The sequence below is a fragment of the Bombus vosnesenskii genome, unplaced genomic scaffold, assembly GCF_011952255.1.
Source record: "Bombus vosnesenskii isolate JDL3184/JDL3185 unplaced genomic scaffold, Bvos_JDL3184-5_v1.1 scf7180000014105, whole genome shotgun sequence".
Taxonomy (NCBI): Eukaryota; Metazoa; Arthropoda; class Insecta; order Hymenoptera; family Apidae; genus Bombus; species Bombus vosnesenskii.
Window position 1 is genome coordinate 1,870,049 of NW_022883371.1, and position 24,361 is coordinate 1,894,409.

The following is a 24,361-nucleotide window of genomic DNA, read 5'->3' on the forward strand; positions in this document are numbered from 1 at the left end:
TATATTACTAAATAAACATTTATATTTATAATATTAACTCAGAAGTATTAAAATGTGCAATTTACTGTTTCATATAAAATGTCTATGCATATACTGTATGTATTTTGCAAATACTGTAAGTTAAATCTGTGTTAGATGTTGTCATTTTAAATTGGTATTATTTTTTATATTATCATATTATTATTGTTTATATGCAGAACGATATAAAGAAGGAAGATTATTATATTATTAAAAAACAATCATAAAGAAATACAAGTTACATCATAAGAAAAGATATATGTCATGAAATGCTAATTACGTAGAAGAACAAGTTCTTTAAAATTGCAATGTAATAAATTATAAAAATTTTCTAAAAAGTCATTTTATCTGATCTAATCCAATTTTTCCATTTTACTGTAGATTTAATATATGAATCAGAACAGATGTTATAGAAAGAGGTTTTTATAAAAAAAAATTATGACGAAACTTGATGTTGTCTACATTTTTGTTCCGCGATATTAAATAGCCAGACATCGATAAATTACAGAACTGCTTAAACGGGGACAGCGAATACATTCATCGCAACAAGGCTAATATGTGGTAAATTGAGTAAACCTATCTGCTGCCATTCAAAAACCAAATGTATCAGGTGTAACCCATTAATTTAAGCATTTACATTATATCTTTCCACATTATGTGTCATCATACTATATCAAAAGTTTCCGGAATTAATACTGGTAGCAATGACTCATTGTAATTAGAAAAATATTAAAAAGTTGGCCTCAGTTATTTATTTGGTTGTCCAAAAAGTGTCTTTCTTTCGCAAACGTGTTTTTTACAACAGTGCACCTTTATACAAACGTGAAACCAAGTCTGTGAAATGTCGCGGTGTCTATCTCGACAGAACAAAGTGGATCGTACGTAATTCGACAAAATGATATAAAACAAAAAACGTTATGCGTCTATTATTTCCTTATAAAACGAAAGAAGCTTTTCGGACAACCTAATATATAGTCAGTTTTGTCTTTGAGACAATAACAGTTTTTAGACCTTTAGGTTTTCAAGGTTATAATTTACTTTTCAATATACTTGAGCGAGGGAGTCGTAAGTCATGCAAAAATGTAATAGATTATTAAGATACTAACAAAATAGTATGTATATATATCGTAAAGTATCATTCTCGCTTAGCGGACAATACGCGAAAATTCTTTTCTCGTTTAAGATTTAAGATTTATAAAAATTAAAATATACATATACCCATGTATTTGAATTAAAGACCCCTAATTTGTAATATTTTTATTGCTTTAAAACACGTTCCACGTGTTTCGTCTAAGTAGACGTATCTGTTTAATACACGTTCACAACTAATAGAAACACAGTTAACCTATCGATGTGTAACACCCTCTGCGATTTCTATGATTTCAAAGTTACGTTGCACAGCTCAACATTCTGAACAACTGTTTCTTGTACATATAACCGGCGATCGGCCTTAGTTTCCAATGTTTTCAATCTGGTATGTAACATTAATCGGACCGCCGCGCCGCACGGTCGGCCCCATGAATCTCCTTATCAATATATCGCCTCTTGGCATTGATAGTGGCGCAACTTAAAAAATGTAAACTCTAAAGGAGAGGCTTTATTGATATAACTGCCTTCTGACGGAAAACTGATAGAATTATAAATTTGCTGTTTTACATGATAAAAATAGAAACACAGCGTAGACCTTGTATGCAATAAAAGCATATACGAAATTTGTTGAGCTGTGTCACCATTATTGTCAAGCAGCGATATTACTATAAACAGTGCGTAGCGACTGGATATTACTACATACTACATACTAACCCAATTCAGCTTGAAAACTAATGCCGAACGGAGGAATATTCTCGTATGCAACTGGAAAACTATAGCCGATCGCCGGTTATACGCATTGGAAAAAGTTGCTCAGAATGTTGAGCTTTACGACATATTTGAAAATCATGGAGGTCGGGGAAGGCGCCACATATCGATAGGTTGACCAAAAACAAACTATTACAACTACAAATGGAGGAAGAAGTATGATAAATTACCGTTTCTTGGATAGGAGCGTGTACGACTCCTTGGAGCCGGTGCAAAGTCTCATCCGCATTTTGCGAGCTGCCCTATCGACACTTCGCTTCTTAGCTACACCACCCTCTAAAACTGGCATCCAGACCAATTCGACGCGCGTCTACAAACGACAAGATGCAGAACAACACTACAATGATCATTGAACACCGCCCACGACACACAAGATACGCACCACTCCCACGCACCTTGCGCCCTGTGCTTTCGCTTGGTGTTTTTAAAACTGACCGATTCACAGGGTCCGGCCGGGAATAACCGAAGGTACGATTAATCGTTTTCCACTCGCCACGCACTAGGTAATTATTTCGTCGGTGATTTTTCCTAGCCAACAGTAATATAATTTACTGCTGATAATTCTTGCTTGTTGCTGGCCTTATCGAGAAAAGAGCTCTTGCTTCTCCACCCACGATTCTCTTCGATACGTACTTGCACCACCTCCTCTTTCTCAATCCTTTACTTGCTTTTCTCTCTTTTCCTCTCTCCCTTTCTCTCTCGTTCTTCTAAACAACTATTACCGCGATAAGTGAACGCCGCTTTCAGCCAAAAGCCTATATACTTTTCATCGATAGATACTCACTCGTGACACGTTTCTGTTCTCACAACCGTAGCGAGAATTGATTTTCAGATCGCAGCTAATGCACCGCGCGAAACCTATCTGCCAGTCTACACGGCCGCGCAGAAAAAAGCGTGGACCTCATAAGTGGCCTTTTTGTTCGACGATCGAGGCAGAGGCTAGATAAGCATAAGTGCAGTGGCAAGAACTCGCTCGCTTCCCGTTTCCTGCCGAGATCAAAAGCAGCCTTGACAGTAATGTCTTTCGGTTGACACCGTGTGGAATTGTATCGCGTGCCTTCGATATTTTTCTTGCCGCGTCACTGTCCCGTTGAAACGCTCTCTGTTTACTCTTTCGACTTAAATTTTCTTCTTCTCTCGCGACCTTATTGCTCAATCCGCCGGAAACGAACACGCCGCGCCACAACCAACGATCACTTTCTAGAGTTCAGGTACTTGTCGAGCGTTCACCGCGAAAACGATAACGTTGTCCGCTTAAAGGATGTTTGACACGCTCAAGAATACTCTCGGTACGGGTAGTCATTCCTCTCGCAACGCGAGAAATAAACGATAGCGACGATACGTGAGTGCACAAGCAATTCATCACCGCGTCCCCGGCACAAAGAACCGCTCACGCGCTTTATCGCATCGACGAGGATGCCTCGTGTCCACGATTAAGCACAATCCACAACAGACGGCGCTATATACTTATTTTCCAAACGAGCCGGCGACAACGCAACGACAACGACACGCACGTTCTCGCACTTATCGCACTCAAGATGTTACACGCGGCCGAGTTCCGATTTGTGAATGAAACCGACGACACCGTCAACTGTTCGAGATCGTTAAATTTCAGTCCGGTCGAGTCACGCTCCGTTCCGCTTGAAAACTGTGTCGCTCTCTTCCAGTCAAGAGTCCTTTCAAGAAACACGATCACGCACGAAATTCAGCTTCCGAATGTTCGCGAAGGAACAAGACGCTTGTAACTTGTGGATCTTGTAATTGGGGATATAGTTGGAAACGCTTTGAGTCGCATAAAAGCGGAAAACTTCGAACGAGAACACTTTCTATTTAGAACATTTCGCTGGATGAATTGACAAATTTAAAAAAAATTAAATTTAACTTATATCGTTAATGTCCAACAACAAATTTTCCGTTTAAACTATAAACATTCTTTATAAGTATATAAAATATATAACGTAAAGCAGAGATAGTGTAGGTAATTTTAGTGGAATTTCACGACACGATATTAACCTTCTGCGGTCTGAGCCACATTCTACGTTTTATTGCGATCGTTTCATATCTAATATATTAAATTCGAAGGTATAATCGAAATTTAACTATAACTACAAGTGTTTATAGTTAATAATATCTGTACATTAATTTATTTTTATTGAATCCAGTTTTGTTCGATTTATGATTTGGGAATCGCGAAAGGTTAACTTAGTTCACAATTCACGCAAACGTCTTAAACTTATCTTCCTCTTGGAACGGAACGATACTCCTGTCGGGTTAACTATTTTTACACGAACAGTTCGATTAAAATCTCCGATCGTGTTGAATAAAATCGATGCACTATACACGTAACGCGAGAAACACGTTAACTACTATAAACAGCAACTGTGAAACGAACGCGATGCTTGCATCGCTACGTATGAGCGTGCCAATTGCAGATTGTTGGACGATCGTGGGGCAGAGTATGTCAGCAAAAAGAGGGGAGCCGAGAGTCCTCTAAGAGCCCGATGGCAAAAGTCAACAAGAGTTCTCGTAGGCGGCCGCGAAAAAACTTGAAGACGTTGATAGATACCGCGATGTTCCACACCCGCAACCTCTGATACGCGTGTAAATATTGCGTGAATATCAGTGAGTCGTTCTCTGTGTGACGTCACGTGCCGCCGTAAGCAGACCAGGGAAACTCGTCAGCGTTTCTTGCTGTATTCGTCTGTTTTATTCGAACCGAATTAACAGTTTGAATTTTCTAACCATCTCGAGTTCAAAGAACTTCACACGTGAGATGTGCGCGATGAATCCACCCGTATCGTCTTCGCTCGGACGTGAAACGCAATCTGCACGTGTGCGCGAGAAACGGAACAAACACAAAGGCAGCAGGGTAGTCGTTAGACCATATTATCACGAACGAAGTTGGAAAACGAGATTCAAAGGTGTACTTCCAACAAGCAGAATTCTACGATTTGTTATGTTAATAGTCAACAATGCCGGTCGAAATAGCAACGGAGAAAAAGTATTCCCGCTTATCGTTCAATGTCTTCTTCGAACACTTCCACTTCTACGAACAATGTAACGTCTTGACAAACACGCACGTGCCACGTTGTCCTTCACACTCGCGAACCCATATCCGGCCGATTCGTTCGCTGTAATTTTCGATTACGTGAAAAATACATACAAGAAGGCGGTATGTTCACAGCAGGGATGAGAAACAACTGAAAAACCGAGCTTCGTATCAGCCGGTGCAGATTCTCGGACAAACACGCACAGCCTAGGCTAAGGAAGGATTCCCGCACGTACACTTGAATGGGCCTCGGTAAAGAACGCACGTGCGTACGCGCAGCCCGACGAAGCGAGTATGAAACAAGAAGGCATGCGTCACGCTCTCGTAAGGCCCCGATCCTAGTGGCAGTGGCACAACTGCACCGGAGGGGGCACGGCGCTCACTAGGGGAACGAGAGGAAGGGAAAATCGACGAGTAGGCCCCCGGGGAGGAAATATCTCTCCCCCTCCCGGCTTTTGCTTCTCTCTTTCTCACTTCTGTGGCCTTGCGATCTTGCTACTTGCTATCTCGTTTACGCGATTATCTGTTTCGTATTTCTACTGCTGCATGTTCCCCGTCCCTCTCCATCTGCTGCTTCGAGCTGTTTCTCATTTACTCGTGTCGTCTGTTTCCGCCCTCATGATTCTTGCGAACATAGTACCATCGATTTTTCTTGACTTTCTCTCGACTTTCTTAAACACGTTTAGTGTTTGTCATTCAGCTTTATATGCTGGCACGCTGATTCACAACAAGATTCATCCATTTTTGTGAATATTCGTGGTTGCGTAGCTATGTATGGATAGTTCGCTCGTATATGCATATTCGTTCTTAGATCTTCGTTATATCGTTTTATCTTTGGAATCGAGCAACGAACGCTATTACATCAAAATGGAATGCGTAAAGTAATTGATAGTACAAGAAACCAAAAATCGATGTCTTACGTGCCACACATGTATTCCATTTCACTGGAAAATTCAATTATGTAATTTTACTTATCTCTTCCTCACATCTAATCTGAGTAGTATTAGCTTGTATTATTAGACAATCAAGTTAATATTATTAATGAAATTTTATAAGTTGTAAATTACCAACTGATTGCCCTACTTCATGAAAAATTGTAAGGTTATCGGGACAATAGAATAAAACCACACCTTGTTATTTATTAACGTTATTGATTGTTCGTAAATTATTACGTGAGACTCTATTGCTCAGCATGAAACTAATACAGGAAGAAATACACAATTTCAATGACAAAAGATCCGCATTTATGAAGCTCGTGTTTTCAATAAATATAAAATCGATTTTTTTAGTTTATACTATACATGATAATCAATATAAATTTACTATAAGTCAAGTTCAGTATAAATCAATTTAGTACAAATTAAATGTACAAATTTTCTTTGTTTGTTCGCTTATTTTATCATAAGTTCATATTTTCATAAAAACAGCTAGAACAGTAGATCGCAGACAGCAATTTCTTACATTTAATATTATTAAAACGAATGCCGTAGTTTGTATTTATATATTTTTCCATATTATATACGGTTTTTGGATTTTTGCACCTTCGTATGTTCCATAAATGCATCAACAACCGCAATCTAATTATAAACTCGCTATTTTACTCGCATCATAAATATGTGCTTTATCATGTAAAATACTGAATAGAGTAAAAGTCTTTTTCCAGTAACGAGTACATAGATGTTTTAATATTTATGACTGGCAGTGTATCTTCTCGTTTCGTGCTCCGGAATTTCGTCCGCTTCTTTGGGATTCGTTTCTCTCCGTTTTCCGTGACCTCTGCTCGTCTATTACTCTCTGTAGGTTAACTCCATGTCACGCGCTCTCTGCAAGCACTGTGTGTGCCGTTATGTGTTAAATATGCGCGTGCATATGTTTCCGTGGCTGTTGGCAGCGAGGTTCAAGACTGTAGGTGGTAATCACCGATGATGTAAATCGAGGAGACTTATGACCACCCACGACCTCTTTTCCCATCTCGATGTCGTGACGGTGTGTCCTGCTACTTTTAGGTGATATCCGAGATAATTGGTTTTACTTGTAAGGAAATTGCGAATGATTCACTTGTTTTTATAATTCGATTCATTCGTCAGTAATTATTTAATAATTGCATGCTTATTTCAATGCTGTCAATAGCAATTATTGTAATTTGTATTTCAAACGACAGACTTTCTGTGCATATCATTATGAATATATATGATAATTTATTCCTTCGAGCAAATACACTTTATTTATTGTATTTCATTTATATAAACGAGTATTATGATCTCTTTCGTTGTATTTCCCTCGTGGGACATTATTTAAATTAGTATAAATAAATAACGCTTAACGAATTTAGATATAATAAAATCATTCAATTTCATGGAAACATTTATGAAAAAAATATATCGGATAATTTAATTTAATGAGTTGTAATTGCATGTAAGACGTTATCAAACAAAATTTAGAAGAGCGATGTTATGAAAATATATAAAATGTAAAAATGTAAAAATACATTGCGTTATTTGGTTAAAGCGAAAGATTGGAAATATATTTTCTACACTTCTTTCACTCTTTTACGATTTTCATTAACGGAATATATGTCATTCGTTCGTCATTTACTAGTTTATTAAGCGCGTTATAATTTAATTTTAAAATATTCATGATTAATATGTCAAACGATACTTGTTTCTGTTTTCGTTATAATAACAAATTTACGCGGACAAACATGAATTGCAATGTTTTCACAGGATTAATAATTTAAATATCACCACATAATTATCTGTTGAACGCAATTATCATATTGAATAAATGTGCAAAGCATCGTAGTATAAGCTCATTACGAGTGTTTTGCTTTTCATAAATACCTATTTCGTTTATATTTTATACAATCGATTATTATGAATTGCAAAATACGATAAGCTCTTGTCTGAATATCCGAATTAAGCGAAGGTAAAACTTGAAGTGACATGTATAATATTGATTACTCTTAATATTATTATCACTGTTGCAGCGAATAAGAATTAATTAAAGGCATCAAATGACGATAATCTTCAAATCATTTTAGCATCAGAAAAACAAACACGCAACGTGCATAACGAACATGGATTTAAATGCTAATAGCAAACCGCCGTTTAATTTTCTTTCATTGCTTCTTATTGCAATTATTCAATAACACGCGCGATAAGAAGCACGGTTTAGCTTGAAAACAGGGTCATATTAATTATACCGTTTCGGCAGTAGCAAATCAAAGGAAGCATGCGTCTCGTACAATTACCTGAACAAATTTCCATTTATGTAAATGAACGGCGAGAACAGGTGCTAATGTAAATTATCATAGCTTTCACAGACTCGACTTTTCATGCGTTTCAGCGTGTACGCGCGCATCATGCCGTTAAAATCCTCTCGAGATGGTCGCAAAAGAGAATGGCTGCATAGGCAGACTCATTTTTCCACTGCTCTGAAATTCAATGACGTTTTGGCTACGCTCCATTATCCACGATCCATAAACTTCCACATAAGTGGAAAAACGTGCTGCGTTTCATGAACCCCTTCTTCCATTTGACGAAGGTAACCATTCTCACGGGAATTCGATGATGGCACGCGACATATGCGCTCCACGGTCGTTCGATCCCGCCAATTTTCGGGAGAAATTGATGGGAAAGCGGACCCGGCTGCCGCAAAACCGCGTAGGAATGAAAATTAAACGCACGCCCATTGTTATCGATAATCGACGATTCGCCGAGCCGTAAGTGATTCTGATTCGAGCTCGTCGAACGTTTCGGTCAGAAATCATTATGCGTCAATAGGTCTAATTCGTCGGCGAATTGAATCGTTACCACGCTTAATTATTCAAACGCGTTTTACCTGCGGCTACCGTTTCGGTCCTTTATGGTGGCTGTTCATTTGCGGGATCATGGGCTGCGTAATTTCCGTTCGTTCTACCAAACTGGATTTCTTTATTAACTCGAACCTTTTTCTTATTTTCTTCTTTTCAAAGCCATTTCTCATTTCTCATCAAAAATTAATACTAAAATATTTCCGCGAGTTACTGTACAAATAAATAGAAATAAAGCGCTGTATAGCGAAAATAAATAGATTATATGTATGTAATCATATTTCTATCTCAAATAAAAATTAACATTACTTTTTTCAAAAATACTTATATATGGTATTCTTAATAATTACAAAAACGAAAAATTCGATACATATTATTTTGATAGTTTTGCTAATTCCAGAGTTAAGTAATAATTGGTAAACTGTATGTAGGTACAATAGTGATAAAATGGAACAATGCCTGTATATTGATTAAATTCAATACTGTATTTATTTTGATTTGATAATATTGACTTTGTACATATGTTATCGGAAAATAAACGGTTTCTGATATAATATTATACACATGATTGCGTAAATTAATTATGATTATACAGTTCCTGTTGACCAATCTTTCCTATTTTGTGCTAAGAAATATATTAGCGCTATTATAGTGAAATAGATATACATTAACTCTGTTCCGTCTATACCTGTTCTATATCTGTTCTATCTGTTATATCTATATCTATGTTCTATCTGATATATCTATACATAATAAGGTTTGAGGTATCACAACAATGAATTTTATTGAAATCTGGACCTACAAGGTATACATAACAATAAGTTATCAGATTCAACGATATTATCTCGATACTTTCGAACGATAGTGTAAATGTTAATAAAAAATCATGTGATAGAGCTAAGAATAGTACAAAGTAACAATAAGTAAAGATAAAGAGAAAACGAAAAGAACAGAACTATCGACGCTTGTAACTAACGAAAGAAAAGTGGATTGCTGGAATCGACACCAATGTCACGATGATGATTTACAGGTTCTTTCACAGCTGACGTCGAACAGTGTCCCAACGTGGAAAACACGAACCAGTAACATACAGGGCAGCATCGAAGCATATGTGCGGCACTCGTAAATTACACAAGCACAATACTAGTCTTTTGGTCTGATTACTATTGTTCCAAACGTGAACAAACAGAATGAAAGTCAGCGATCCTATAGCACTTGATAGTTATACCGCGAGAATATTGTTTATGTAGGAAATGCATCGTCGGGAATACTTTTGTACGTTGCTTACTCTTAAATCGATTCATCCAACTGCACGCAGAAGTTTTGGCACGATGACTTTTACAACTTCAGAAAGCTACAGACTTTTCCGTGTCGCAGTGTTTCATTGTTATTTCGTTTATAAATATTTTGTTTCAACAAAATTTAATATGTTTTATGAAATCACAATTTTGGAGTTTCATCGTACAATTTTTTCTTTAGATATAATATCTTTAAGGGAAGAAATATTGTTTATTTCTCTAAATTAATGTTAAATCTATTTGTTTAAATAGTTTAAAAATTGTCTCATATCGATTATGGTAACCTTGTGAAATAAGGCAGTAATAATATATTTTACTATATTCATTGAAAATAATTAAATCAAACGCAGGAATAATTTTATATAAATTTTCAGCTCTAACTTTCAGCAAATTAACTCTCAAGCTTTAATTATTAAACTGTTAACAACATATACATATTTTACAATCGTGATCGGAAAATATTATCGTTCAATCAAATATAATACAATTAGACAGAAAATATAGTTTCACGAAATGCGCAAGGTACATTCTACAGAACGATGTATATTTCTTCAAAAGTGGAAACTTTCTGAATAAACGCACGATCATTACTTCCGTGTACAAAAAAATGCAGGTACACGGAAAAATCAACATTAAACAAAAGATCGGGCGTATCAGACAAAAGATCACTTTTTAAACTGATAATAACTCATATTGTGATATGGATGTCTATTATTCGACTCGGTAGCTGCATCCTGTGCATTCATTTCAATCTCCGGGGTGGCACGTGTGCGTCAATGTGCGCAAACGTTCCCTCTACCTACACGATGACAACCGCTTGCCCCAGCTATCTGCCTACCTACCTACCTACTCACCTACTCGTACATATCCATTCACCCAACCTGTCCCGTTTCTGCAACGCTTTGCTCTCGCTTAATGCGAGCAAACTATGCGAGTGTAGTATCATAGTATCCCGTCTGTGGTAGTACGCACTAAACGGGCAAGAACTTTAAAAGCGGCTCACATACTGATAACATTTCCGATACCGCGATTAATTCGGATAAGCTCGAATTTTTTCACATTTTTCGAAGTAATGTCATTTTGTTTTTATTTGAGGTTTAAATCGAATCTGTCTAAATATATCAAACTTGACTTTTATCAATAAGTTTGATATGAGCTATCTATTAAAAATTTATGAAAAATTTGATCTGAATACAATGCTGTTTATTCTGAAAATTACATAGGAGTTATGAAAGACGTTACCACACGTTTGTTACAATTGCAGAGATAAGGGAGATAATAAAAGAATGCTGATGTAAGGGGATCATTTAGAAACTGAATGTAAATGAATATCTAGATGGAATTAAATTAAACGTGAATTTAAATTCACGAGGTGGCTATAATTCCAAATGTATTTTACGCTTTAATTAATGTCATTCCGTTCGCTTCTCGACATTTTCAGCGCATAGCTATTTAAGCGTCGGTCAAGGTACTATAATTTGAAAATCAATTCGATATTAAACGTTCTCGTATTCGTATAGAACGAAAATTTCAATAGCGTTTGATATGAACGTGCTAGGGACGCTTCTACCGCGTTATTGTCGCAGAATATTTCCCTTAAAATTGCTGGATAGTGCCAAGCTCAAATTTCAAAACTTAACGCCAGGACAAGCTCAATTTAAATATTAATTTCAATATAAACTTTAAAGTGTATCTTGTACATTGACGTCTCGATGCCTTGTAACTCTAATTTATGAAAATCTTTTAAAAGCTCTTCTTTGCGATAAGTATAGTGCATATTATACTGGTAAAAAAATTGAATTAGAAGCAAAGCTGAATACGTACTGAATGAAATACGATGTAATATAATTTTTAAACGTTTAGTAAAGTGAAATAGCGAATGAAATAGCAAATGTAGGTAAATGTTAGAAATTTTCCTTATACCTTATCTCAAGATGTCAAAATCATTTTCTAGAATATTAGACAATGGCACATTAATATTATATTTACAGAATTGCTTGCTGACTATGAGTACAGTTGTCTGTTCATTTACAAACAATGCAGTTAGACCTCCAATTATTTTACTTCATTAAAATTTCGTGCTCAGAAGGAATAAACAACGATATATAAACTTTCGAGTCTATTGAACTAATGATTAGAGATATATGTATACAACGGGAAGGAACGGAAATTCTGAAGTAAAGAATTGCACTTAAAAAGGAACATCTAATCGGACATCAAGATCGCTACGAGGGGTGACGCTCGAGCCCATTGTTACAAGACCGGAAGTCAGGAACCCCGTAAAAATCAGAATAACACGAATCAAGATAAAAGTTAGGATAAAATTGTACGAAGTAAGAGAAAAATTAAAAATATGTTAAAATTTTGTTTCCTTTCGTTGATGATGTCATTAATCGTTTAATTTTTAGACTTTTTATAGGTGTTTTCATAACATTGTTTGTATCTTTATCTGAAACATTTGGAACAATTCCTATAGCTGTTTAACGTGCTTTAAGTGCACAATCAGCGCTTATACAAGTATACTTTTACTTTCCTTTTACTAATATGTAAATGTTGTTCGTAAATTTGTTTTATTACAACATCGAGTACATATTTGACAAATAAACCAACATACTTTCTTTTTTAATATTCCTTTCTTCAATAATCTTTGTTACTGCCTAATGGCTATCGAGATTATTGAGAATAGTTCAAATAAAATATTTCAATTAGAATTAAGCAAAGTCCATTATACTCGCCTATAAATGTAATATGTCGTGCATCATAGATGTAAACATGTTGTAACCGTAAGAAGAAGTCCCATTGCTATGATCTACGTAATAAGCGTCTTTCATTAAAAATATACAATATACTTGAAATCTCTTTGTAATCATTCTTGTATACATATATCATTCTTGATCACACTTTTAATAACTTCTATATTATTTATTTACAGCCTATTTAGAGATCAGGAATATATTCAGACAACGAACACGCCTTACCATCTTAAACATTGTATCAATGTCGATGTATATGATATAAAACACAATATATACATATACATATATACAGGGTGGTTGGTAACTGGTGGTACAAGCGGAAAGGGGGTGATTCTACGTGAAAAAAGAAGTCGAAAATATAAAATAAAAATTAAAAAAAAATTTTTTTTTTTAATTTTTCCATCGAGACAACGATCTACAGTGAGATCCGTTATAACGAGACGTGATAAAGTGTACGCGTACCGAGCGAAAATTCAAAGTCGATTTTCTCGAAAACAAAGCCTCAAACGAAAAATTTGTATTCTATATTTTCGATTTCTTTTTTCGCGTAGAATCACACCCTTTCCGCTTGTACCACCAGTTACCAACCACCCTGTATATATGTATGTATATACCTATACTATCGTCAGTATAAATCATGAGACACTTATAACAATTAGTACCTACGCTTAAGATAGTCATACATATATATTGCAATTACACAATTATTTAAATTATTATAATATTAATATTTTTCATAAGGAAACTATGTTTTGCAGATTTTATCCCTGGAATTTCATTTTATTGAAGCTTATGTTTACAATTAAGATGAGAATGAGTACAAGTACCGAATAACATTTGTTTGTTATATGACTTTGTTATTTAGTGATAGAGTAGTTGTCTGTTTCTTTAGCTATCGCATGACGTAATAGAATTTCTTCTCGTTAACTTTAATTTTTAACTTCATAAATAAATTTCGAAGAACGTTTAAAATAAAACGTAAATCAAAACTTATGCTAATAATCGTGCTTCATATATCACAATTCTTGATTTTTCGCTGGTTCTGTTACGGTCTCATGCAATTCCATTGCACAATATAACCAATATAACCGCCCGTAGCGTAACTACCTTTGCTTTCTCACAAACGTGCAATAAAAGAAAGGGACAAAGTTGCAAGCCAGTACGTTGCAACGAACGTGCAGTGGATTTCGTAAACAACGAGATTAGTTACCGACACGACGCAATAGTGATAAACGAAGAGGCGTGGACGCGACTACGCTCGCCACGATAACGTAGATGCCGTAGGCGATAACCTGTATTATGAATCACAGCGTTCATTAATATGAAAATTGTATTCGTTATTCCTCTGCGATTCCTTTATCGCGCAAGAAAGGACAATGCACTCAGCCGAAGAACCTCGGAACCTGTCTGCGGAAAATGCGCTTGTTCCGCGCGGGAAAGGAATAAGCACAGTTACGTAATGAGTCGCATGCGCCGAAACATGTTGCACGGGCGTGCGCTAAGAAAGACTAAGATAAGGTCCAATATAAAAAGACTAAGATAAATAACGTGTCGGTGGAAGATGTAGTAACGTAGGATTATTTGATCCATCTTAAAATTCAGGCCTAGACATCTTAAAATTCAATTTTGAACTTTGCATAGAATAGTGAAACTTGTTGTATATCACAAGACGCTGTTACTCTGTAATATAATAACGGAAGAATGAGGCAATATCGCGTACTTTACGTTCAGCAAGAAAATATATCAAAAATGAGAAAACAAGTACACGTATAATGTCATACGGTTATTCGAGTCAGCGAGGAGATATCGTATAAGAAATTATAAAATAAACAACAAAGTAACTTTCAGAAATATTATAATTATATAAAAAATATTAATATTAGCTGAACAAATTTTCCTTTTCACGAATAAAAGTTATGTCCTGGTAGAAAACCATGGCCATCGATCAAGGTGTTACTCACTGTTTATCACGCCAATAATAATCCATTTTCAAATATAAATTGGTTAAAAATTGTTCATAATCGGATTTGACGAAACACAAGGCAAATTACTTAGCTTGACTTAAATATTCTTCAGAACATATCCTATCTTACCCTACTGCACGATTAGTTTCACGTTTTCCGTCTTCCGAAAGCGCACGGAGTTCGAATTGCTGTTAAATCTGCCACGATGTTCGAGTTTTTATCTTCCAGTCTTATTTTTGTTTTAACAAGAAAGTTTTAAATGTTCTATGAACCCATTTATATTTATTCTTTCATATTCTCTTCAAAATTAGATTTCTGAACAGTAACATTAGTGAAGGTATTTAACTGATTAGTCTTCATAAATACCTTCATTCATTGACTTAACAAAATACTCTGATGAAAAATTGACACTGATTCGTTATAAGCCTATGAATATCATGTACATTGTGAGAAATTAAAAGGGAAAGTCTTTAGTTAAAGAGCTTTTTACCTTCTTTTTCTCGATTTTGGATCGTTTTATTATACTAACTGTAACTCATTGTTTTTAAAGAAAAATATTGTTGATTGCAATAACAGTAAGTTTATTGCAAACCATTAGTTCCATCTTAACTCATTCTTTATATATATATATATTAAAACTAATTGTAGAACATGTGTTCGCACCATCTTTTTTATTCCTGCAATTAGATGCTAATTAAATAAGTGGGTTGAATTGCCAATTTTTATGTAACTATATCTTCGCAAATAAATTTCCTCGTAACTAAATTACTTTTTAACGCGATGCAAAGAAGGTTGAAAATAGATCTAACTAAAAGAAAAATATAGTGTACACAGATAATAATTTGCGTATGCATCGCACATAACTTTCTTCATAAACTCTATTTAGTATATCCATAATAACAGCTCGGAACTTTCAATTTGGTTTACCACGTACTCTATCTATTAAAATTTCTCGATAATACGGGTTCGGTTAATTCTAAGATTAGGTAACTGTGCTATTTCGCGAGAATAACTTCAAACTGCGAGCCAGCAAAACCGAATACCAACAGGAAAACAAATAACGACGGCGGTGAGTTGTTGCAAATGGAACTTTGAGAGGAACTAGGTTTTCCCTTGTAAATCGAATCTGGAATAAACGAACGGGATAATGGTAAAAAAAAAAAAAGGAGAAAAAAAACGTGGTGCGACGCTAGAAAAACGGGAAAACAAAAGGCGGGTGGAAGGGGTAGAAGCCCCTTTGGCATGAACATCATCGTTTTGACAGGCCTTGACGAATTTTGACAGGAGCCACCACATGGCTGCTCGGTTTCGAAAAGCCTCGCCAATGGTATCCTGTGGAGGAAAGAAGGGGGCACGAACCGTAGCGAACAAACAAACGAAATAATAATGTAACGCACACTCGATCGTTTTCGCTTCACCGTTGCATCGTATCGCGTCGTTTCGTAACAAATGGAGCAACTGAAGTAACTGGAGCAACGACATTTGGGATGTGCAATCGTGTTTAGATAAACGATTCCCAGTGCGCTTCATAATTCACGGTTCTGCATGGGCTGCGAACTCGAGATAGCAAAATATTATCAAATTTTGTAAAACACCTGGATGGTGTAGAACAGCAGCAAAGGAAAATGCAAGGACGCGAAGAGAATACGGAAGAATAAATAATAATAATGGCGTTATTATTTCAGAAAATGTATAATTTAGGAGAATAATTTTATGTTTATTGATTAAGCAACGAGTAAGGTATCTGTTTCTAATTTTCAATTTCAAGTATCTATCCTATCAATTTACTGATAAAAGGCTTCAGAATACACCAGTCGAATTATTCGATTATTAAATGGGTATTCGTGTCATATGCTTTTGTAAAATAGATGTATCTTCAGTGATACACTTATTATTACTATTTAGGTTTATTTTTGGTTCTATGTAATATTAAGGTTCATCTATGTACATTGGAGAGCTGCGAAATAAGATTCAGTATTTTATTTTCTAAGATTAAAATATCGTTGAAATAATCTTTTGAATATTAAAACGAACATTATTTGATTCGTTTGAAGCGTTATTGCTATTGCTGTTTGTTGTAGATTGGTTTTAGTGATATTTCTTAAAAATATTTTAGATTTATTTTCAGTAATACTTTTTATTTTATCTATATAAATCCCCTATTTTAAAAAAGGTCATTCGATGAAAAATTAAAAAGGAACTGGCAAAGAGAAAAAAGATTCTGTAAGAATATTATAAGAAGAATAAGAAGAATATTGTATGCTAAAGGTAGATAAAAAAACTAAAGAAAATAAAAGAATGATAATCTTCTAACACATAGATAATAAATGTAGTCAATTCAATAACAGATATAAATTATGAAAAATTATAATGAAGATAGCGAAAATGATACGGAATATTAATTTTTCAACGGCAACTATAAACATGATAATAAAGTAGAAAAGTGTGCACAACATGTTGTTGTATTTCTTGTTTTCATTAGAGATACGACGAGTTACATACGTCCAATGTGTACAAAAGATAGTAGAACAAAATAAATTTTATAAAATGAAAACTATTCGTTTATTGGTTTGTTTTATGTAAATAAATATTAATTTTTAGTAAGAAAAATAAAGCTTTTGAATTTTCTTTACAAATTATCTATCCACTTTCTTTACTGTAATTTCAAAAAATTTGCAACTTTATATATTTTATTAGCTAAATATGAATATCTATTAATTTTGTCGGCTTATAGTATTTTGTTTCTTCGGTTATTTATGATCGTATTAATTACCTGTATTATGATTATTAGTGACGCAAAAAAAAAATTGAAAAAATAGGATTATATATTACTACATAATTGACGATATTTCAATAATTTGTATATTGATTTATGATCTTTTAGATTGTATCGTTTCCATTAGAAAGAAATATTTCTTTATGTTGTGTAAACTATCACAATCAGATATTTCATATTCTGTATTTACCCTGCTTGAAGGAATATCACACACTATTAATACCTTAATATTCGAATCTCAAAATACCGATAAAAATGCGAGCATTTTCATAAATGACACGTGCGCGTATGTACAGCACCCAACGAGGGATACAAAATGATTGGAACGCGTGCTTTGAAAATAGGGTCACATTGAAGGGGAACACTAGCCATGCGGTTGAAGGAAGACGAAGGGTGCCCCATAGAAACCTGTTACAGCCATGGAACCTATTTCTGTGCCGTTTATCCGACCGTCACACGCGTACGAGCCAGTACCAGTAAAGATCATCAGACAAAATGATGCGCGTGCGACAGGCAGACGTATTGCGTTATTGATGACGACGAAGGGCCAGTTGCTTCCGAACAAAACTTCTATGGCAGAAAAATTTTCTCGCATGTACTCCTGTCACCCTCTTTCATTGGGCTTCGCATGTTTTTGCGAGCTCGTGCCCCATGCTGAGTGTCAAAGTTCATTTTTTGGCGAAATTACTCTCAATCTCATCGTATCAGGAATAGGGCGTTTTCCCTGGAGTTCCGAATTACCACCATTTATTTTCGTACTGCGTAAAAAGATGAATTTGAACGTGACCATCAATGCCCCAATCACCACTGCAAATGTATCCGACATCAGTGAATAGCCATTCATTTCATTCGCCGTTTCAGGTTGACAGCTAATTTATTTAAACGAAACATCGTGCATGATACGCATTGGATATAATTGTTGGTAAATTTTTATTTCGAATATTTTGTTTTATTCATACGATGCAGAAATGAAATTGTCTCTGTTCCTCTTTCTCGTGAAATGTACGTGATAACATAGTGGTTATAGAGAAATTTCGACTATGGTATTTTTCACGTAATATTATGTAAAAATCCAGTTACATTTAAATTAATGAACAGAACGAACTGATTGCATATGTATTCTATGTGTAGATTATGCTTATATAGATAAAATCTCAATATTATTGAATACCGATAATGGTCAAATAAACTCTAGCAATTATATAATAATCGTAAATGCTATTTGTTGCTTTCACGGTATGAATGATTCGTTTAATTAAATTTATCAGCCAAGTGCTTATCAGCAAATTGATTATTCATAGTTTAACATACTTGCGTTAATGAATTAACAAGTAAGCAACAAAGTATATAATAACTTTTGTCTCATTCCCAAATCATCGATGGTGACATGCAATGATAATTTAAGCTTATTATTATCTTATGATAATTTAGTTAACGCGATGTTTCGCGTTTTTGCGTACCATCTGTCAATTTGCATTTGTTTCTATGAATCTTTATTATTTAAAAAAGTTGTAATCGCGTGAACGCAAGCAGGAATGGATATAAAATTAAATCGACATTTTTATTTAATTTATTATGTAATTTATTAAATTTATTACTTAATTGACGGCATTTAATTTAAGAACTGATTCTAATTACATAATTGACATGATGATAATTTACTAAGCAAATGTATATCATAGACTAGAGGCGATCTTACAAATTTGATAAATAGAACTAATTAAATAGAAATATTAACTAAGCGTAAAGAGTAATTAAAAATGATTAATTGACAATGCACACAATGCAAACTACGTTTGTATTTTAGAAATTGCGTTTAAACACAAACAAAATTAAAATGTAATTAAGTATAATCTATTTATTGCATTTTAATGTTACTCAAATTTATAAAAACATATAAAGTTATTTATAAAGACAAATAAATTCATATTTTCTGTCTGTGTCTTAAATGATTTTTACCATGAATTTCTTTAATTATAAATAATAATTATAAGTATAGATATTTGTTAAATTGTACCATGTTAAATTTTATGTAATAATATGTTCTCAAATGTAATGTATTTACAAAATTAATTATTATAATGTAATTGTTATTATCATAGATATATTTCTTAACGAAAAAGTTGCCAGCAAGTATATAATTATTAATCTAATAATAATTTAATAAATTATTTTAATAATTTATTATTATTATATATAATTATCGTGTTTCTATATATGTAAGTTATTAATTTAGTATTGTTATCATATCCATAATAAAAATAGTTTCGAATAATTTTGTGTAAAATTTAAATATTTGTTCCAATATAATTAATTTAATATATAGGCGCATTTTTTTCTCCCACTAAAGAATCTTACATCTTGATATAAATTAACTTATATGCGTAATCTACCTGATAACAGTTAACACGACTGTAGTACAATGAAACGTGTTTCCTCTATCGCTAATGTTTAATTTCGTTTCTCCCAATGATGTTGCTGAAGACGCGACGTGCAGTACAGGCATAACGAGGGTCAACTGGTGTGACACTAGAACGACACCATCATTCGAATCACGTTTCGCCATCGGCATTTGCTCGCTCTCGTTTCCGGCATACGGTTTCCGGTAAATTAAATCTGCGTTAGCGTGCGCATCGAGATCTTCGGGCACCACGAAATTTCTTTCCTGTGCGACGTAAAGGGCACTTGCATCGAAAGGCGGAAGCGGAAACGATTTCCTAGATTCGAAATCTGCTTTCTTGACGGCCATTTCTTCCTTTCATTCCACTCTTTTACATTAAACGGTAATCATGATTCGGAAAGTGATTGCAGGAGCTTACGATTTCTATCGGCGAGGAAATGAATCGAAAGTCCAAATTAAGATGTAATGATAGCGCCATATAATTGCAGGTTGCCGTACGTTAGAATCTTGTTGTGATATTCTTCTAGAGCAGCTAGTAGTAGCTAGTTAATTAGTATCGGACATGCTCGAAGGAATTTTGAAAAAATGTGAAATAATAAAAAAAGAGTCAATTATTTCGAGTGATTATTTGAGAATTTATTATTAATGGAATGTAATGTTGATGTTGAATATACTAAAATTTTATGCGCAATACCATGAAATAATACCATACACCATATAACATACATACATAGTGACCATACATATACAGTATAATAATAACTTATACAATATACATATTTTTATTTATTATATATGTATATATATTATTTAGTATATCTATTTAGTATATACTAGATTTACTTTCCAGAATTCATAGCTAAAAATGTACATCAATCATACACGAAATTATGAAGATGATCAAGTACGAAATATTTTATTAACTGTTTCATTATAAAATGACACATTTTGTGTCAAAGAGAATTGAGGAATTAAGAGGGACCGCAAATGTAGATATCTAAAAAGGTATAAAAGAATTTAAACTTCACGCGAATTATAGGCACCACAAAGTGTCGCCTATGGTTGAAAGAAATGAAAGTATAACGTAAAATGAGCAAGTTTAATTAATCTGACATATTTTATTCTCCCTCTGAATCTATAAAGATAATAGATGCTGAAGCTCTATATTGTTCAAGTAATAAATTATGTATGTATTAGGTCATCCGAAAAGTTTCTTTCGTTTTATAGGGAAATAATGGATGCACAACATTTTCCGTTTTATATTATTTTATCGAATTACGTATGATCCATTTTGTTGTATCAAAATAAAGATCATAACGTTTGACAGATTAAATTTCATATTTGTATAAAGATACATCGTTGTAAAAGACACGTCTGTAAAAGAAAGACACTTTTCGGACAACCTTATATATGAGGAAAATACGTCTTTTGTACCTTTTTTACTCAGAATCTTCGACTCAGAAATTTCTAATATTTGTTCAAAACTGAATGCGAATTGTTTATTAGTTTTTAGTGCATTTTTAGTGCAATTGTTTATTAGTATGCGTGGCGTAACAAAAGTTACTGATAACATTAAGAAAAGAAGAAACGACCTTCTAAAGTTAGTATAGAGGATTTAAATAAAAATGAATCACCTGGGTAAGAAATAGAAATGATTGATAATGATCAATTAAAGACTTTAATCGAGTTGAATACACATCAAAGCGTATCTAGTAGATATTGCAGATAAATTACGTATGCATTATGCAACAGTTTCTCGTCACCTTTATAAGCCATACAGAATACTAAACAGTTAGACAAATGTGTTCTCAACGATCAAATGGATATACAAAAGCAATGATGGCTAGTTCTAACACGAAATCAAACTCTTTTCTTATATAAGATCATCATTTACGATGACAAGTCTATCATGCTTTCCAGAATTTAGATCACATCTTAGTCGAACAAAAATTTAGCAACAAAACCATAATATAAAATACTTCCAAAGACTTTCTCGTATTTGGAAACGTAAAATTATTAAGTAAAACTATTTAAAAAACCTTGTTTTACGAATATCAGGAGCCGGCATATTAAACGAGCATGTTAAACAGATAGTGTTGTTAATAAATATTTTCAGTGAAATAATAGAATTTAAACATTTTTTTTAAATTTTGATTACTTAATTTGCAACAAACCAATTTTTAAAAATATTATGTCCCTTTAGGAATTATGAAAAGTTTCACAACAGATATTTTTCTATGTAAGTCCGCTACAATCTGCATTATCTTAGTGCAGAATATAAGCTAAAGTTCGCTTAATCATAATCTGTGTTAGACAGGTAACTACAACAAGAAGTCGCTGTTCAGCTCAAAGAAAGTTCAGCTTGTAATACAGGGCCAGAGGCAGTTAAGCTGCAACTCATTCTGTAGCCAGATCGGAGGTTAATAATAGTTTATTGAATTAAAGCTTAGCAGAAACACGTAAATATAACTTGGAGTAATACTTGAAAGAAAACTAATCAATTAGTGTGTGTTGCATAGTGATTTTTATTTTGCAAAAATCACGAGTCTTCGGATCTCTTTTATGAATCGATGGAAGTACATACGATTTTAAATGAATAAAACGAAAACAAATTAATCAATAATGCCACGTTCTAAACAACAATATCTTTAATCTCAAATAAAAAAATAGAGAAATTATTACTGAAAATAGAAACTTTCACTTGATATAATTGATGTAATGAACATATTACATACTCGTAAGTATTCACGCTTATTTTAATAATAGTTTCTAACGCTATATAAAAAGTAGTTCATGGTTCATTTAGAATACATAATAATAATAATTTCTAATGAAGGGATTTATACCTTTCAATTTATTGGTGTGTTCCAATAATAAGAAAGTAGTAGAATAAATATAGGTTTGAAAATATTTTATTATAAAATCGTATTAAAATTACCAATATACCTACGTATTTTTCTCGATACAATATAGTAAAACTCCGTTTATCTGACACCGTTTATCTGTTTATCTGTTGGGGGACAAGACGTGTTGGACAACTGGATCAGTCGGATAATGGGAGTCGGATAATAGTTCTCCCTTCCCTTGCTGTTTATCATTTGAAGTTAATCGGAGTTAATTTTCATGTAACTGGCTTTTGCTAAGCTGAAATTTGTAAATGCTGAGGCAAAAACCTTTATTTGCCTAGAATCAGATAATAGGTAACATTTTGATATGTAAATACAATAGATATACCGAACTGATATCATTATAATACTCGATTTACCGAATATATTCCTGAAGTTTTATTATCTTATTTTCAAATAGTGATTTGATATTAATGAAAAACTGAAATATTACAAACTTTTGTTGATTATCCTTCGTTTCAACGAATCCATTATCAATTGTTTATATTAATATTAAGCCATCATGTAAGTTATTTTGTCTCAACGTTGATCTCAGACCTAATAATATCGAATTAAGTTCAGTTAAACATATTTATAGTATATAATTACGTACGACAGAAATTTTAATAATGCATTACAAACACGGACTTGCATTCTCTTTTACCAAAATCTCAGGGCTGCAGTAACTGAAAATTTTCACGGCTAAAATATCGATCTCATTCGATTTTATCTCTGACAATGTTTATCAAAATATTGCGCTAAAGGAAACCACTTCATTCTTACTTCGTATGCATGTACTATGTATATGTTTTTTAACAGAGTATTTATAAGCCGACGTTTATAAAATTTCGTTTCGTATTTTCCCTCGTACAATAACGGACGTCATCTGACAAAAAAAACCTAAAACATCGTGTATACAATTTATACACAGTAGGAAAATAATATTACAATAAAACATTCCTCATAATTGATGAATGAACAAGAATGTTTAATTAAATAGACTCGTTAAGAGCGAATTCACACCTTCGCTTACATGGTATCGCGCGAACTGGTTACACATTCTTCATACTATGTTTTCAGAGTTCGTTTAGAGGTCCATCAATCCTTTGATAAGTCTCTTGAAAAAATACTAGACAGAATGACACGCGATTGGAAAGGCCGTGCGAGCGGTACATTATTTCCCGCCTTCGCTCGCACTTGTGGATAAAACGAATGAGTATACTTGATCCAGGATGGAAATCCTTCTTCCTGTCGGCGGATCGTAAATCGACCTGACGTCCGTTTTCTCCGAGACAGTGACTAACGAGGTGTAAAGACACTTGCTGAGGCCCCGTGTAAGTGGGATACGATGATGGAAAGGAACGCGAATCGGAATTGGAGAGTGACGCTCGCTTCGTCGCTCTATTTGCTATTTTCCCTCCTTTCCCTTAATTTGCTATGCTATGCTAATGATCATTGATAATTTCAAACAAATTGATTTGTCTAACGCGATAATACAAATCACGTTTAATCTTACACGGCGTTGTGATGTATTTTAAATAGCGAC

General features: G+C 33.9%; 1 protein-coding gene across 5 annotated transcripts in view; it reads right to left on the bottom strand.

Moving 5' to 3' along the window:
* The window catches only part of LOC117239736 (rap1 GTPase-activating protein 1), a 250,913-nt gene that overhangs the window by 157,720 nt on the left and 68,832 nt on the right, over window positions 1-24,361 (bottom strand). Inside the window, exon 1 of one of the 5 annotated variants that reach the window (XM_033505550.1) lies at window positions 2,046-2,685. The exons of the other annotated variants lie outside the window; for them this stretch is intronic. Within the exon in view, the coding sequence (XP_033361441.1) occupies window positions 2,046-2,164 (119 nt within the window). The 5' untranslated portion in view covers window positions 2,165-2,685. Of the gene's footprint in view, window positions 1-2,045; window positions 2,686-24,361 lie in introns of those variants that run through there. 5 annotated transcript variants of the gene reach the window in all.